Raw genomic sequence first — 18,515 nt, forward strand, 5'->3', positions numbered from 1 at the left:
CTGTAATGTGTGAGGGATGAGCAGAGCTGGCTGTAATGTGTCAGGGCTGAGCAGAGCTGGCTATAATGTGCCAGGGCTGAGCAGAGCTGGCTATAATGTGTGAGGGCTGAGCAGAGCTGACTATAGTGTGTCTGGGCTGAGCAGAGCTGGCTATAATGTGTGAGGGATGAGCAGAGCTGGCTGTATTGTGTGAGGGCTGAGCAGAGCTGGCTGTAATGTGTGAGGGCTGAGCAGAGCTGGCTATAATGTGTGAGGGATGAGCAGAGCTGGCTATAATGTGTGAGGGCTGAGCAGAGCTGGCTATAATGTGAGAGGGATGAGCAGAGCTGGCTATAATGTGAGAGGGATGAGCAGAGCTGGCTATAATGTGTGAGGGCTGAGAAGAGTTGGCTATAATATGTGAGGGCTGAGCAGAGCTGACTATAATGTGTCAGGGCTGAGCAGAGCTGGCTATAATGTGTGAGGGCTGAGCAGAGCTGGGTATAATGGAAGAGATGAGCAGAGCTGGCTGTATTGTGTGAGGGCTGAGCAGAGCTGGCTGTAATGTGAGGGATGAGCAGCGCTGGCTGTAATGTGTGAGGGATGAGCAGAGCTGGCTGTAATGTGTGAGTGATGAGAAGAGCTGGCTATAATGTGTCAGGGCTGAGCAGAGCTGGCTATAATGTGTCAGGGCTGAGAAGTGCTGGCTATAATGTGTCAGGGCTGAGCAGTGCTGGCTATAATGTGTGAGGGCTGAGCAGAGCTGGCTATAATGTCAGGGCTGAGCAGAGCTGGTTATAATGTGTCAGGGCTGAGCAGAGCTGGATATAATGTGTGAGGGCTGAGCAGAGCTGGTTATAATGTGTGAGGGATGAGCAGAGCTTGCTATAATGTGTGAGGGCTGAGCAGAGCTGGCTATAATGTGATGGATGAGCAGAGCTGGATGTAATGTGTGAGGGATTAGCAGAGCTGGATGTAATGTGTGAGGGATGAGCAGAACTGGCTATAATGTCAGGGCTTAGCAGAGCTGGCTATAATGTGTGAGGGATGAGCAGAGCTGGCAGTAATTTGTGAGGGCTGAGCAGAGCTGGCTATAATGTGTCAGGGCTGAGCAGAGCTGGCTATAATGTGTGAGGGATGAGCAGAGCTGGCTATAATGTCAGGGTTGAGCAGAGCTGGCTATAATGTGTCAGGGCTGAGCAGAGCTGGCTATAACAGGTGAGGGCTGAGCAGAGCTGGCTATAATGTGTGAGGGATGAGCAGAGCTGGCTATAATGTGTGAGGGCTGAGCAGAGCTGTCTATAATATGTGAGGGATGAGCAGAGCTGGCTATAATGTCAGGGTTGAGCAGAGCTGGCTATAATGTGAGAGGGATGAGCAGAGCTGGCTATAATGTGTGAGGGCTGACCAGAGCTGGCTATAATATGTGAGGGATGAGCAGAGCTGGCTATAATGTGAGAGGGATGAGCAGAGCTGGCTATAATGTGAGAGGGATGAGCAGAGCTGGCTATAATGTGTGAGGGCTGAGAAGAGTTGGCTATAATATGTGAGGGCTGAGCAGAGCTGACTATAATGTGTCAGGGCTGAGCAGAGCTGGATATAATGTGTGAGGGCTGAGCAGAGCTGGTTATAATGTGTGAGGGATGAGTAGAGCTGGCTGTAATCTGTGAGGGATGAGTAGAGCTGGCTGTAATGTGTGAGGGATGAGCAGAGCTGGCTATAATGTGTCAGGGCTGAGCAGAGCTGGCTATAATGTGCCAGGGCTGAGCAGAGCTGGCTATAATGTGTGAGGGCTGAGCAGAGCTGACTATAGTGTGTCTGGGCTGAGCAGAGCTGGCTATAATGTGTGAGGGATGAGCAGAGCTGGCTGTATTGTGTGAGGGCTGAGCAGAGCTGGCTGTAATGTGTCAGGGCTGAGCAGAGCTGGCTATAATGTGTGAGGGATGAGCAGAGCTGGCTATAATGTGTGAGGGCTGAGCAGAGCTGGCTATAATGTGAGAGGGATGAGCAGAGCTGGCTATAATGTGAGAGGGATGAGCAGAGCTGGCTATAATGTGTGAGGGCTGAGAAGAGTTGGCTATAATATGTGAGGGCTGAGCAGAGCTGACTATAATGTGTCAGGGCTGAGCAGAGCTGGCTATAATGTGTGAGGGCTGAGCAGAGCTGGGTATAATGGAAGAGATGAGCAGAGCTGGCTGTATTGTGTGAGGGCTGAGCAGAGCTGGCTGTAATGTGAGGGATGAGCAGCGCTGGCTGTAATGTGTGAGGGATGAGCAGAGCTGGCTGTAATGTGTGAGTGATGAGAAGAGCTGGCTATAATGTGTCAGGGCTGAGCAGAGCTGGCTATAATGTGTCAGGGCTGAGAAGTGCTGGCTATAATGTGTCAGGGCTGAGCAGTGCTGGCTATAATGTGTGAGGGCTGAGCAGAGCTGGCTATAATGTCAGGGCTGAGCAGAGCTGGCTATAATGTGTCAGGGCTGAGCAGAGCTGGATATAATGTGTGAGGGCTGAGCAGAGCTGGTTATAATGTGTGAGGGATGAGCAGAGCTTGCTATAATGTGTGAGGGCTGAGCAGAGCTGGCTATAATGTGATGGATGAGCAGAGCTGGATGTAATGTGTGAGGGATTAGCAGAGCTGGATGTAATGTGTGAGGGCTGAGCAGAGCTGGCTATAATGTGTCAGGGCTGAGCAGAGCTGGCTATAATGTGTGAGGGATGAGCAGAACTGGCTATAATGTCAGGGCTTAGCAGAGCTGGCTATAATGTGTGAGGGATGAGCAGAGCTGGCAGTAATTTGTGAGGGCTGAGCAGAGCTGGCTATAACGGGTGAGGGCTGAGCAGAGCTGGCTATAATGTGTGAGGGATGAGCAGAGCTGGCTATAATGTGTGAGGGCTGAGCAGAGCTGTCTATAATATGTGAGGGATGAGCAGAGCTGGCTATAATGTGTGAGGGCTGAGAAGAGCTGGCTATAATGTGACGGATGAGAAGTGCTGGCTGTAATGTGTCAGGGCTGAGCAGTGCTGGCTATAATGTGTGAGGGCTGAGCAGAGCTGGCTATAATGTCAGGGCTGAGCAGAGCTGGCTGTAATGTGTCAGGGCTGAGCAGAGCTGGCTATAATGTGTGAGGGCTGAGCAGAGCTGGTTATAATGTGTGAGGGATGAGCAGAGCTGGCTATAATGTGACGGATGAGCAGAGCTGGCTGTAATGTGTGAGGGATTAGCAGAGCTGGCTGTAATGTGTGAGGGATGAGCAGAGCTGGCTATAATGTGTCAGGGCTGAGCAGAGCTGGCTATAATGTGTGAGGGATGAGCAGAACTGGCTATAATGTCAGGGCTTAGCAGAGCTGGCTATAATGTGAGAGGGATGAGCAGAGCTGGCTATAATGTGAGAGGGATGAGCAGAGCTGTCTATAATGTGTGAGGGCTGAGAAGATTTGGCTATAATATGTGAGGGCTGAGCAGAGCTGACTATAATGTGTCAGGGCTGAGCAGAGCTGGCTATAATGTGTGAGGGCTGAGCAGAGCTGGCTGTAATGTGTGAGGGATGAGCAGAGCTGGCTGTATTGTGTGAGGGCTGAGCAGAGTTGGTTATAATGTGAGGGATGAGCAGAGCTAAGTGTAATGTGTGAGGGATGAGCAGAGCTGGCTGTAATGTGAGAGGGATGAGAAGAGCTGGCTATAATGTGTGAGGACTGAGAAGAGTTGGCTATAATATGTGAGGGCAGAGCAGAGCTGACTATAATGTGTCAGGGCTGAGCAGAGCTGGCTATAATGTGTGAGGGCTGAGCAGAGCTGGCTATAATGTGAGGGATTAGCAGAGCTGGCTGTAATGTGTGAGGGATGAGAAGAGCTGGCTATAATGTGTCAGGGCTGAGCAGAGCTGGCTATAATGTGTCAGGGCTGAGAAGTGCTGGCTATAATGTGTGAGGGCTGAGCAGTGCTGGCTATAATGTGTGAGGGCTGAGCAGAGCTGGCTATAATGTCAGGGCTGAGCAGAGCTGGCTATAATGTGTCAGGGCTGAGCAGAGCTGGCTATAATGTGCGAGGGCTGAGCAGAGCTGGTTATAATGTGTGAGGGCTGAGCAGAGCTGGCTATAATGTGTGAGGGCTGAGCAGAGCTGGCTATAATGTGACGGATGAGCAGAGCTGGCTGCAGTGTGTGAGGGATGAGCAGAGCTGGCTATAATGTGTCAGGGCTGAGCAGAGCTGGCTATAATGTATGAGGGATGAGCAGAGCTGGCTATAATGTGTGAGAGCTGAGCAGAGCTGGTTATAATGTGTGAGGGCTGAGCAGAGCTGGCTATAATGTGTGAGGGATGAGCAGAGCTGGCTATAATGTCACGGCTGAGCAGAGCTGGCTATAATGTGTGAGGGCTGAGCACAGCTGGCTATAATGTGTGAGGGCTGAGCAGAGCTGGCCATAATGTGTGAGGGCTGAGCAGAGCTTGCTATAATGTGTGAGGGCTGAGCAGAGCTGACTATAATGTGTGAGGACTGAGCAGAGCTGGCTATAATGTGAGAGGGCTGAGCAGAACTGGCTATAATGTGAGAGGGATGAGCAGAGCTGGCTATAATGTGAGAGGGATGAGCAGAGCTGGCTATAATGTGAGAGGGATGAGCAGAGCTGGCTATAATGTGTCAGGGCTCAGAAGAGTTGGCTATAATATGTGAGGGCTGAGCAGAGCTGACTATAATGTGTCAGGGCTGAGCAGAGCTGGCTATAATGTAAGGGATGAGCAGAGCTGGCTGTAATGTGTGAGGGATGAGCAGAGCTGGCTGTGTTGTGTCAGGGCTGAGCAGAGCTGGCTATAATGTGAGGGATGAGCAGAGCTTGCTGTAATGTGCGAGGGATGAGCAGAGCTGCCTATAATGTGTGATGGATGAGCAGAGCTGGCTATAATGTGTGAGGACTGAGCAGCGCTGGCTATAATGTGTGAGGGATGAGCAGAGCTGGCTATAATGTCAGGGCTGAGCAGAGCTGGCTATAATGTCTCAGGGCTGAGCAGAGCTGGCTATAATGTGTGAGGGCTGAGCAGAGCTGGCTATAATGTGTGAGGGATGAGCTGAGCTGGCTATAATGTCAGGGCTGAGCAGAGCTGGCTATAATGTGTCAGGGCTGAGCAGAGCTGGCTATAATGTGTGAGGGCTGAGCAGAGCTGGCCATAATGTGTGAGGGCTGTGCAGAGCTTGCTATAATGTGTGAGGGCTGAGCAGAGCTGACTATAATGTGTGAGGACTGAGCAGAGCTGGCTATAATGTGTGAGGGCTGAGCAGAGCTGGCTATAATGTGAGAGGGATGAGCAGAGCTGGCTATAATGTGTGAGGGCTGAGAAGAGTTGGCTATAATATGTGAGGGCTGAGCAGAGCTGGCTATAATGTAAGGGATGAGCAGAGCTGGCTGTAATGTGTGAGGGATGAGCAGAGCTGGCTGTATTGTGTGAGGGCTGAGCAGAGCTGGCTATAATGTGAGGGATGAGCAGAGCTGGCTGTAATGTGTGAGGGATGAGCAGAGCTGGCTGTAATGTGTGAGGGATGAGAAGAGCTTGCTGTAATGTGTCAGGGCTGAGCAGAGCTGGCTATAATGTTTCAGGGCTGAGAACTGCTGGCTATAATGTGTCAGGGCTGAGCAGAGCTGGTTATAATGTGAGGGATGAGCAGAGCTGGCTATAATGTCAGGGTTGAGCAGAGCTGGCTATAATGTGTCAGGGCTGAGCAGAGCTGGCTATAACGTGTGAGGGCTGAGCAGAGCTGGCTATAATGTGTGAGGGATGAGCAGAGCTGGCTATAATGTGTGAGGGCTGAGCAGAGCTGGCTATAATATGTGAGGGATGAGCAGAGCTGGCTATAATGTGTGAGGGCTGAGAAGAGCTGGCTATAATGTGACGGATGAGAAGTGCTGGCTATAATGTGTCAGGGCTGAGCAGTGCTGGCTATAATGTGTGAGGGCTGAGCAGAGCTGGCTATAATGTCAGGGCTGAGCAGAGCTGGCTATAATGTGTCAGGGCTGAGCAGAGCTGGCTATAATGTGTGAGGGCTGAGCAGAGCTGGTTATAATGTGTGAGGGATGAGCAGAGCTGGCTATAATGTGACGGATGAGCAGAGCTGGCTGTAATGTGTGAGGGATTAGCAGAGCTGGCTGTAATGTGAGAGGGATGAGCAGAGCTGGCTATAATGTGTGAGGGCTGAGAAGAGTTGGCTATAATATGTGAGGGCTGAGCAGAGCTGACTATAATGTGTCAGGGCTGAGCAGAGCTGGCTATAATGTGTGAGGGCTGAGCAGAGCTGGCTATAATGTGAGGGATGAGCAGAGCTGGCTGTAATGTGTGAGGGATGAGTAGAGCTGGCTGTAATGTGTGAGGGATGAGAAGAGCTGGCTATAATGTGTCAGGGCTGATCAGAGCTGGCTATAATGTATCAGGGCTGAGAAGTGCTGGCTATAATGTGTGAGGGCTGAGCAGAGCTGGCTATAATGTGTGAGGGCTGAGCAGAGCTGGCTATAATGTCAGGGCTGAGCAGAGCTGGCTATAATGTGTGAGGGCTGAGCAGAGCTGGCTATAATGTGTGAGGGATGAGCAGAGCTGGCTATAATGTGTGAGGGCTGAGCAGAGCTGGCCATAATGTGTGAGGGCTGAGCAGAGCTGGCTATAATGTGAGAGGGATGAGCAGAGCTGGCTATAATGTGAGAGGGATGAGCAGAGCTGGCTATAATGTGTGAGGGCTGAGAAGAGTTGGCTATAATATGTGAGGGCTGAGCAGAGCTGGCTATAATGTAAGGGATGAGCAGAGCTGGCTGTAATGTGTGAGGGATGAGCAGAGCTGGCTGTATTGTGTGAGGGATGAGCAGAGCTGGCTGTAATGTGTGAGGGATGAGAAGAGCTGGCTATAATGTGTCAGGGCTGAGCAGAGCTGGCTATAATGTTTCAGGGCTGAGAAGTGCTGGCTATAATGTGTCAGGGCTGAGCAGTGCTGGCTATAATGTGTGAGGGCTGAGCAGAGCTGGCTGTAATGTGTAAGGGATGAGCAGAGCTGGCTGTATTGTGTGAGGGCTGAGCAGAGTTGGTTATAATGTGAGGGATGAGCAGAGCTAGCTGTAATGTGTGAGGGATGAGCAGAGCTGGCTGTAATGTGAGAGGGATGAGAAGAGCTGGCTATAATGTGTGAGGACTGAGAAGAGTTGGCTATAATATGTGAGGGCTGAGCAGAGCTGACTATAATGTGTCAGGGCTGAGCAGAGCTGGCTATAATGTGTGAGGGCTGAGCAGAGCTGGCTATAATGTGAGGGATTAGCAGAGCTGGCTGTAATGTGTGAGGGATGAGCAGAGCTGGCTGTAATGTGTGAGGGATGAGAAGAGCTGGCTATAATGTGTCAGGGCTGAGCCGAGCTGGCTATAATGTGTCAGGGCTGAGAAGTGCTGGCTATAATGTGTGAGGGCTGAGCAGTGCTGGCTATGTGTGAGGGCTGAGCAGAGCTGGCTATAATGTCAGGGCTGAGCAGAGCTGGCTATAATGTGTCAGGGCTGAGCAGAGCTGGCTATAATGTGCGAGGGCTGAGCAGAGCTGGTTATAATGTGTGAGGGCTGAGCAGAGCTGGCTATAATGTGTGAGGGCTGAGCAGAGCTGGCTATAATGTGACGGATGAGCAGAGCTGGCTGCAGTGTGTGAGGGATGAGCAGAGCTGGCTATAATGTGTCAGGGCTGAGCAGAGCTGGCTATAATGTATGAGGGATGAGCAGAGCTGGCTATAATGTGTGAGAGCTGAGCAGAGCTGGTTATAATGTGTGAGGGCTGAGCAGAGCTGGCTATAATGTGTGAGGGATGAGCAGAGCTGGCTATAATGTCACGGCTGAGCAGAGCTGGCTATAATGTGTGAGGGCTGAGCACAGCTGGCTATAATGTGTGAGGGCTGAGCAGAGCTGGCCATAATGTGTGAGGGCTGAGCAGAGCTTGCTATAATGTGTGAGGGCTGAGCAGAGCTGACTATAATGTGTGAGGACTGAGCAGAGCTGGCTATAATGTGAGAGGGCTGAGCAGAACTGGCTATAATGTGAGAGGGATGAGCAGAGCTGGCTATAATGTGAGAGGGATGAGCAGAGCTGGCTATAGTGTGAGAGGGATGAGCAGAGCTGGCTATAATGTGTCAGGGCTCAGAAGAGTTGGTTATAATATGTGAGGGCTGAGCAGAGCTGACTATAATGTGTCAGGGCTGAGCAGAGCTGGCTATAATGTAAGGGATGAGCAGAGCTGGCTGTAATGTGTGAGGGATGAGCAGAGCTGGCTGTGTTGTGTCAGGGCTGAGCAGAGCTGGCTATAATGTGAGGGATGAGCAGAGCTAGCTGTAATGTGCGAGGGATGAGCAGAGCTGCCTATAATGTGTGATGGATGAGCAGAGCTGGCTATAATGTGTGAGGGCTGAGCAGCGCTGGCTATAATGTGTGAGGGATGAGCAGAGCTGGCTATAATGTCAGGGCTGAGCAGAGCTGGCTATAATGTCTCAGGGCTGAGCAGAGCTGGCTATAATGTGTGAGGGCTGAGCAGAGCTGGCTATAATGTGTGAGGGATGAGCTGAGCTGGCTATAATGTCAGGGCTGAGCAGAGCTGGCTATAATGTGTCAGGGCTGAGCAGAGCTGGCTATAATGTGTGAGGTCTGAGCAGAGCTGGCCATAATGTGTGAGGGCTGTGCAGAGCTTGCTATAATGTGTGAGGGCTGAGCAGAGCTGACTATAATGTGTGAGGACTGAGCAGAGCTGGCTATAATGTGTGAGGGCTGAGCAGAGCTGGCTATAATGTGAGAGGGATGAGCAGAGCTGGCTATAATGTGTGAGGGCTGAGAAGAGTTGGCTATAATATGTGAGGGCTGAGCAGAGCTGGCTATAATGTAAGGGATGAGCAGAGCTGGCTGTAATGTGTGAGGGATGAGCAGAGCTGGCTGTATTGTGTGAGGGCTGAGCAGAGCTGGCTATAATGTGAGGGATGAGCAGAGCTGGCTGTAATGTGTGAGGGATGAGCAGAGCTGGCTGTAATGTGTGAGGGATGAGAAGAGCTTGCTGTAATGTGTCAGGGCTGAGCAGAGCTGGCTATAATGTTTCAGGGCTGAGAACTGCTGGCTATAATGTGTCAGGGCTGAGCAGTGCTGGCTATAATGTGTAAAGGCTGAGCAGAGCTGGCTGTAATGTGTGAGGGCTGAGCAGAGCTGGCTATAATGTGTCAGGGCTGAGCAGAGCTGGTTATAATGTGAGGGATGAGCAGAGCTGGCTATAATGTCAGGGTTGAGCAGAGCTGGCTATAATGTGTCAGGGCTGAGCAGAGCTGGCTATAACGTGTGAGGGCTGAGCAGAGCTGGCTATAATGTGTGAGGGATGAGCAGAGCTGGCTATAATGTGTGAGGGCTGAGCAGAGCTGGCTATAATATGTGAGGGATGAGCAGAGCTGGCTATAATGTGTGAGGGCTGAGAAGAGCTGGCTATAATGTGACGGATGAGAAGTGCTGGCTATCATGTGTCAGGGCTGAGCAGTGCTGGCTATAATGTGTGAGGGCTGAGCAGAGCTGGCTATAATGTCAGGGCTGAGCAGAGCTGGCTATAATGTGTCAGGGCTGAGCAGAGCTGGCTATAATGTGTGAGGGCTGAGCAGAGCTGGTTATAATGTGTGAGGGATGAGCAGAGCTGGCTATAATGTGACGGATGAGCAGAGCTGGCTGTAATGTGTGAGGGATTAGCAGAGCTGGCTGTAATGTGTGAGGGATGAGCAGAGCTGGCTATAATGTGTCAGGGCTGAGCAGAGCTGGCTATAATGTGTGAGGGATGAGCAGAACTGGCTATAATGTCAGGGCTTAGCAGAGCTGGCTATAATGTGAGAGGGATGAGCAGAGCTGGCTATAATGTGAGAGGGATGAGCAGAGCTGGCTATAATGTGTGAGGGCTGAGAAGAGTTGGCTATAATATGTGAGGGCTGAGCAGAGCTGACTATAATGTGTCAGGGCTGAGCAGAGCTGGCTATAATGTGTGAGGGCTGAGCAGAGCTGGCTATAATGTGAGGGATGAGCAGAGCTGGCTGTAATGTGTGAGGGATGAGCAGAGCTGGCTGTAATGTGTGAGGGATGAGAAGAGCTGGCTATAATGTGTCAGGGCTGATCAGAGCTGGCTATAATGTATCAGGGCTGAGAAGTGCTGGCTATAATGTGTGAGGGCTGAGCAGAGCTGGCTATAATGTGTGAGGGCTGAGCAGAGCTGGCTATAATGTCAGGGCTGAGCAGAGCTGGCTATAATGTGTGAGGGCTGAGCAGAGCTGGCTATAATGTGTGAGGGCTGAGCAGAGCTGGCTATAATGTGAGGGATGAGCAGAGCTGGCTGTAATGTGTGAGGGCTGAGCAGAGCTGGCCATAATGTGTGAGGGCTGAGCAGAGCTGGCTATAATGTGTGAGGGCTGAGCAGAGCTGACTATAATGTGTGAGGACTGAGCAGAGATGGCTATAATGTGTGAGGGCTGAGCAGAGCTGGCTATAATGTGTGAGGGCTGAGCAGAGCTGGCTATAATGTGAGAGGGATGAGCAGAGCTGGCTATAATGTGAGAGGGATGAGCAGAGCTGGCTATAATGTGAGAGGGATGAGCAGAGCTGGCTATAATGTGTGAGGGCTGAGAAGAGTTGGCTATAATATGTGAGGGCTGAGCAGAGCTGGCTATAAAGTGTGAGGGCTGAGCAGAGCTGGCTATAATGTGTGAGGGCTGAGCAGAGCTGGCTATAATGTGTGAGGGATGAGCAGAGCTGGCTATAATGTGTAAGGGATGAGCAGAGCTGGCTATAATGTGTGAGGGCAGAGCAGAGCTGGCTATAATGTGTGAGGGCTGAGCAGAGCTGGCTATAATGTGTGAGGGCTGAGCAGAGCTGGCTATAATGTGTGCGGGATGAGCAGAGCTGGCTATAATGTGTGAGGGATGAGCAGAGCTGTCTATAATGTGTAAGGGATGAGCAGAGCTGGCTATAATGTGTGAGGGCAGAGCAGAGTTGGCTATAATGTGTGAGGGCTGAGCAGAGCTGGCTATAATGTGTGAGGGATGAGCAGAGCTGGCTATAATGTGTGAGGGCTGAGCAGAGCTGGCTATAATGTGTGAGGGCTGAGCAGAGCTGGCTATAATGTGTCAGGGCTGAGCAGAGCTGGCTATAATGTGTGAGGGCTGAGCAGAGCTGGCTATAATGTGTGAGGGCTGAACAGAGCTGGCTATAATGTGTGAGGGCTGAGCAGAGCTGGCTATAATGTGTCAGGGCTGAGCAGAGCTGGCTATAATGTGTCAGGGCTGAGCAGAGCTGGCTATAATGTGTCAGGGCTGAGCAGAGCTGGCTATAATGTGTGAGGGCTGAGCAGAGCTGGCTATAATGTGTGAGGGCTGAGCAGAGCTGGCTATAATATGCTAGTGGTGATTAGAACATATTGCTGGTTATAATGTGTGAGGTAAATATAGAACAGGATATAGTTTGTGAGTTGAATATGAAAGCTCATTAGGTAATAATGTATTATCATCTGGATACTGGAACGTCCGTCTCATGTTCCTTCGGCAGATAGCCTGCTATAAGCACTACATTAAGTTGGTCTTGATCATGATGATTAGTCTTTACGTTTTATACAGTTGACCATGTACTCACCATAGGATGCACTTTATTCATTCCTCTTAATGGACGACTTTTATCTGGGAATTCCATAGGCCAAATACGCTGGAGAACAGCAGAGTTTGGAACAGCCCCAACCGACAAATAGGCAGCCTAAAATCCACAGAATACTGTACATCAAATTCACTGTATGCCATATATGTATAATGTCACTGTATGCCATATACATAGATATATATATAAATAATATCACTGTATGCCGTATATATATATATATATATATATATATATATATAATATCACTGTGCCATATATATATATATCACTGTATGCCATATATATATAATATCACTGTATGCCATATATTATATATATATACATATATATAATATCACTGTATGCCATATATATATATATATAATATCACTGTATGCCATATATATATATATATATATATATATATATCACTGTATGCCATTTATATATAATATCACTGTATGCCTATATATATCACTGTATGCCATATAATATATATATATATATATATATATATATATATATATATTATCACTGTATGCCATATATATATATATATAATATTACTGTATGCCATATATATATATATATATAATATCACTGTATGCCATATATATATATAATATCACTGTATGCCATATATATATATATATAATATCACTGTATGCCATATATATATATATATATATCACTGTATGCCATTTATATATAATATCACTGTATGCCTATATATATCACTGTATGCCATATAATATATATATATATATATTATCACTGTATGCCATATATATATATAATATCACTGTATGCCATATATTTTATATATATATATATATATATATATATATATATATATATATCACTGTATGCCATATATATATATATTTATATATATATCACTGTATGCCATATTGTACTGTATGTATATATATATATATATATATATATAATATCACTGATGATATTATATATATGGCATACAGTGATATAATATATATTTATATATATATATATCAACACAAAGCCCAGTCGCCTGGATAAGAGCACTCTCCAAAACATCAATAAGAGTCTTAATTTGAATTCAAGTTTAATCGAAAAATAGATTGCCACATATATATTTGTCGACGTTTCGATTCCACTGGGAACCTTTTTCAAGACCGGCAAAACGTACAAAAATGCATCCTATGTGCAAAGTTCAATTTTTATCTAAAAAATAAAAATACAGAAGACAAACAAAACACAATCAGTGCATGTACTGCAAAGTGTCATAATACCAATACAACAGAAAATATTCCATATATACATCAAAACAGTCTCCCAGGCTCCATATTCAATCCATAAAAAACATATAATTTCCAAGGGTGTTGAGCGCATGTGCTATACATACCTAATCAAAGTTCAAAAAACGGAGGCTATAGAGATTTCACATGCCTGTATATCACAGCTATACTCCACAATGGTCTCAGTGTATACCATAGATTCCTATATAACAATATAAGCATGAGCACTCTCCAATAAACGAGAATAGTTTAAAAAAATATAAATAAATACATATATAGATATATATGTCTAATGGATCAAATAGACATTCCAATATCAAAACTTGCACTAAATTCGTGATCAACTTCATATCCACATCTTTTACTGAGAGTGTATAGGAAAAAAAAAAACACTTACCAGGAAAGTATAACAAACAGAGTCATGTAACAAAAGCATCGTGTCTCAATAGAGCTATACCCCACATAAGTCCCAGCAGGTGTACCTCATGGGTGCCTATGTAATAAAGAAATCCGTAGTATGAACATACTGAACATAATGCCAGTATTATAACAATGTTCCTATATAACATGACAAGGTAACTAGATAACACAGCGGTGCTTACCGGATCCATGAACATAACCTTGCTAGACAAAACCTCCTCCATATGGTGGCTGGATTCCCGGACAGCGGGAGGTACACGTGCTGCCTCTCCAGCCGGCTGCTCAAATACCCGTCATCCCGGAAGTAATCGCCGCTCTCCACCAAATCACATGGTCTCTGTCGGGCCGTAGTATAAACCACCCAATCGGGTTTGCTACATCCGGCAGGTTACCATGGAGACATATTAAACAAAAGGAAGCGCTCTACGTAATAAATCAACCAATAGGTGGGACACCTAATATAAACCACCCCGTCAGCTTAAATGCATTCGGCCGGTTACCATGAGAACAAAGTACACAATGGAAGCGTTCTAATTCAATAGTATCTGTTAGTAAACGGAATGTACACACAAGCGGAACACCTAGGGAGTAAGGCTCTATACAGATAATACCATATAACTTAATCATATGCAGTATTGAAAATGGAAAAAATGAAAAAAATAGGATATTGGGAGCCTGGAAGAACGCAGAGGACAGTACAGAACTACATTACAACACAAAGAGAACCAAGGGATAACATATTTTAAAGTCCAAACACTAGTGTACAAAAAAAAAATTTTTTTGATCAAAATACACATACATATAAAAGAATTTGTGCTAGAACTGGCTGCCCTTGTACTTTACAACAATCACTTCCATTATAAAGATGCATTTTATATCCAATTAACTGGAACCGCAATGGGTTCGAACCTCGCACCAGCATACGCCAATTTATATATGGCCAGATACGAAGAAACGTATATCTTTCCCAACTATAGTCAATGGATTGTCTTTTACCGACGCTTTATAGATGACATCTTCTTGCTGTGGAATGGGACCTCAGAGACGTTTGAGGATATGGTGATCCAATTGAATGCACTCCAGAGTCCAATCAGATTCACCCATCAGGTCAATACTAGAGTTATAAATTTCCTTGATGTAACAATAACTAATATGAGGGGACTATCAATACATCATTGTATCGTAAAGATACTGATCGGAATATGGCCCTATTGAAGACTAATCATCATCCACCATCACTCAAGGACAATTTACCTATTTCACAATTTTTACGTGTCATGCGGATAAACTCTAATCCACACATCAGGGAAGACCAACTGGATGAGATGTCTGCCAGATTTCTTGAAAGGGGCTATGGTCGGATGAAGTTGAACAAATGCCTTGCTAAGGCACGGAGAATTTACCAAAAGCAAATGGATAATGAGCATTTGCCGTGTACGAATAAACAACGTTTAATTTTCACATCAAAATTCGACAAGAGTGCTTATAAAACGTCAAAAATTTTAAAATATCACTGGCACATTGTTACATCTGATAATTCGCTTCCATTTAAGAACTATGATCCACCTATGATGGCCTATAAACGTGGACCAAACCTCAAACAATTGCTAATGAGACCCACTGTGTATCCTAGAGAAGACAAAACTATACCTGAGCTTATGAAACAGAAACCTGGCTGTTACTCTTGCGGAAGTTGTATTACGTGTGCATCTATGCTAACGGGACCGTCTTTTCCCCATCCCCATACGGGCAAAAAGATCTATATTAAATATAAATTGCATTGTATGATGGACTTTATAATTTATTACCTTACATGCCCTTGTGGACTATATTACGTGGGTTTAACATCAAGAAAATTCCGAGATCTAATGGCCAATCACAGGGCATCTATCCGCTCAGCCCTTTCCACTGGACATACGGATAAACCTGTAGCCAGACACTGTTTATTGCTAGGTCATCAAGTGGCGAGTCTCAAGTGCCGGTTAATTGATTGGATACCACCATCTACTCTTGGGGGCGACAGGATCCTAGCCCTTAAGAAGAGAGAAAGTTTTTGGATCCACACGTTGGATACAGTAGCCCCACGAGGACTTAATGAGAATAACCCTCTTAATGTGTTTCTTTAAACTTCTGCATGGATGTGGGGTGATTTTTATTTGGTATTTTGGCCTTTTCTTTTGAAATGTCTCCCATGGTGATGGATGAATACACCATCTTTTTCCTAAGTTTTGGTGGTTTCTTGAATTATGCTTGGGTTGTCTCTGTCATCTATTCAACTCTTTTCTTGTCTGAACCACATTTAGTCTGTGTCTTTAATCGATTAGTATTATTTTCTTCTTTTGCATGTGGCATCTACTAGAGCATGATATCCTATATGGGTAACTTTCTGTCTAATAATCCACTACTAGGTTTAGTCCAGCACAGCTGCCTTGGGATGAACATGTTTTGGATACACTGAGATACACAAATGAGTGTATCTATGTGTTTGGATAGATTTTTACCCTATCCATCTGTGTATCTATTCCTGTATTTATTTATTATTCATATTTTGTATATTTTTCTCATTTTTGATCTTTAACTTATATATTTTTTTATTATACTTTCATCTATTTTCATCTACTATGTAGATCTATCTCTAAATTTTTTTATTCCCCTCTTCTTTTATATGTATGTGTATTTTGATCAAAAAATTATTTTTTTTTTGTACACTAGTGTTTGGACTTTAAAATATGTTATCCCTTGGTTCTCTTTGTGTTGTAATGTAGTTCTGTACTGTCCTCTGCGTTCTTCCAGGCTCCCAATATCCTATTTTTTTCATTTTTTCCATTTTCAATACTGCATATGATTAAGTTATATGGTATTATCTGTATAGCGCCTTACTCCCTAGGTGTTCCGCTTGTGTGTACATTCCGTTTACTAACAGATACTATTGAATTAGAACGCTTCCATTGTGTACTTTGTTCTCATGGTAACAGGCCGAATACATTTAAGCTGACGGGGTGGTTTATATTAGGTGTCCCACCTATTGGTTGATTTATTACGTAGAGCGCTTCCTTTTGTTTAATATGTCTCCATGGTAACCTGCCGGATGTAGCAAACCCGGTTGGGTGGTTTATACTACGGCCCGACAGAGACCATGTGATTTGGTGGAGAGCGGCGATTACTTCCGGGATGACGGGTATTTGAGCAGCCGGCTGGAGAGGCAGCACGTGTACCTCCCGCTGTCCGGGAATCCAGCCACCGTATGGAGGAAGTTTTGTCTAGCAAGGTTATGTTCATGGATCCGGTAAGCACCGCTGTGTTATCTAGTTACCTTGTCATGTTATACAGGAACATTGTTATAATACTGGCATTATGTTCAGTATGTTCATACTACGGATTTCTTTATTACATAGGCACCCATGAGGTACACCTGCTGGGACTTATGTGGAGTATAGCTCTATTGAGACACGAGGCTTTTGTTACATGACTCTGTTTGTTATACTTTCCTGGTAAGTGTTTTTTTTTTTCTTATACACTCTCAGTAAAAGATGTGGATATGAAGTTGATCACGAATTTAGTGCAAGTTTTGATATTGGAATGTCTATTTGATCCATTAGACATATATATCTATATATGTATTTATTTATATTTTTTTAAAACTATTCTCGTTTATTGGAGAGTGCTCATGCTTATATTGTTATATAGGAATCTATGGTATACACTGAGACCATTGTGGAGTATAGCTGTGATATACAGGCGTGTGAAATCTCTATAGCCTCCGTTTTTTGAACTTTGATTAGGTATGTATAGCACATGCGCTCAACACCCTTGGAAATTATATGTTTTTTATGGATTGAATATGGAGCCTGGGAGACTGTTTTGATGTATATATGGAATATTTTCTGTTGTATTGGTATTATGACACTTTGCAGTACATGCACTGATTGTGTTTTGTTTGTCTTCTGTATTTTTATTTTTTAGATAAAAATTGAACTTTGCACATAGGATGCATTTTTGTACGTTTTGCTGGTCTTGAAAAAGGTTCCCAGTGGAATCGAAACGTCGACAAATATATATGTGGCAATCTATTTTTTTATTAAACTTGAATTCAAATTAAGACTCTTATTGATGTTTTGGAGAGTGCTCTTATCCAGGCGACTGGGCTTTGTGTTGATATTTATGGATCAGTTTTTCCAATATATCTGATCTTGGAGGCACCCCATCGATGAACTTCTTTTGATGTGAGTGCAGGATCTACACCGATATATATATATATATATAGGACATGTAGAGGGGCACTCAGTATTCCAATGTGATAATGCCTGGGTGCCTTCCTAGGAACAATGTAGAAATACGATGTCTGTTAAGAAACAGCAACAGGCGGCACTCCACGGACTTTATAGTTGAAGTAAAGTGACTTTATTTGCCAACGTTTCAAGACCTGGGCGGTCTTGTCATCAGGGTGTTCAAGTGTAACATACAAAAAAGCTTACCTTAAATAGCTGTATACAAACGGAAATGTCCATGAGAATCCTCACGCGCCGTCATGCAGGGAGGCGCGCAGTGTGTGACGTCACCAGCACGTGGCAACCCGGAACATGTGTGGATACAGTCCGGGGGTGGGTAACCAGGGAAACGCTGGTCGCTGGAAAAAATGGTGTGAGAAATGAGCCATAAAGCTACACTGCGCGGCTACCTGCATGAAGGGGGGGAGGGCTCAGGGACGTGACAGTTAAACAATAATAACAACAAAAACAAAATTAACAACAAAAGCGAAGAGTGCACCATGGTGCTTTAGTTTGCTTCATCGATTATCTGATTTCTTGGTCTATATTTATATTTGCTGAATTGCATATCATGTGTGCACACATTAATGCACTCTTCGCTTTTGTTGTTAATTTTGTTTTTGTTGTTATTATTGTTTAACTGTCACGTCCCTGAGCCCTCCCCCCCTTCATGCAGGTAGCCGCGCAGTGTAGCTTTATGGCTCATTTCTCACACCATTTTTTCCAGCGACCAGCGTTTCCCTGGTTACCCACCCCCGGACTGTATCCACACATGTTCCGGGTTGCCACGTGCTGGTGACGTCACACACTGCGCGCCTCCCTGCATGACGGCGCGTGAGGATTCTCATGGACATTTCCGTTTGTATACAGCTATTTAAGGTAAGCTTTTTTGTATGTTACACTTGAACACCCTGATGACAAGACCGCC

At 45.5% G+C, this 18,515-nt stretch overlaps 1 protein-coding gene across 1 annotated transcript in view; it reads right to left on the reverse strand.

Moving 5' to 3' along the window:
* Nucleotides 1-18,515, reverse strand: part of WDR97 (WD repeat domain 97) — a gene marked incomplete at its 5' end in the record, with an annotated part of 527,575 nt that overhangs the window by 293,623 nt on the left and 215,437 nt on the right. The window contains one exon of the mRNA XM_088460925.1: nt 11,620-11,736. Within this exon, the coding sequence (XP_088317051.1) occupies nt 11,620-11,736 (117 nt within the window). The remainder of the gene's footprint in view (nt 1-11,619; nt 11,737-18,515) is intronic.

This window comes from Taudactylus pleione, unplaced genomic scaffold, assembly GCF_031769625.1.
Source record: "Taudactylus pleione unplaced genomic scaffold, aTauple2 ptg000991l, whole genome shotgun sequence".
Taxonomy (NCBI): Eukaryota; Metazoa; Chordata; class Amphibia; order Anura; family Myobatrachidae; genus Taudactylus; species Taudactylus pleione.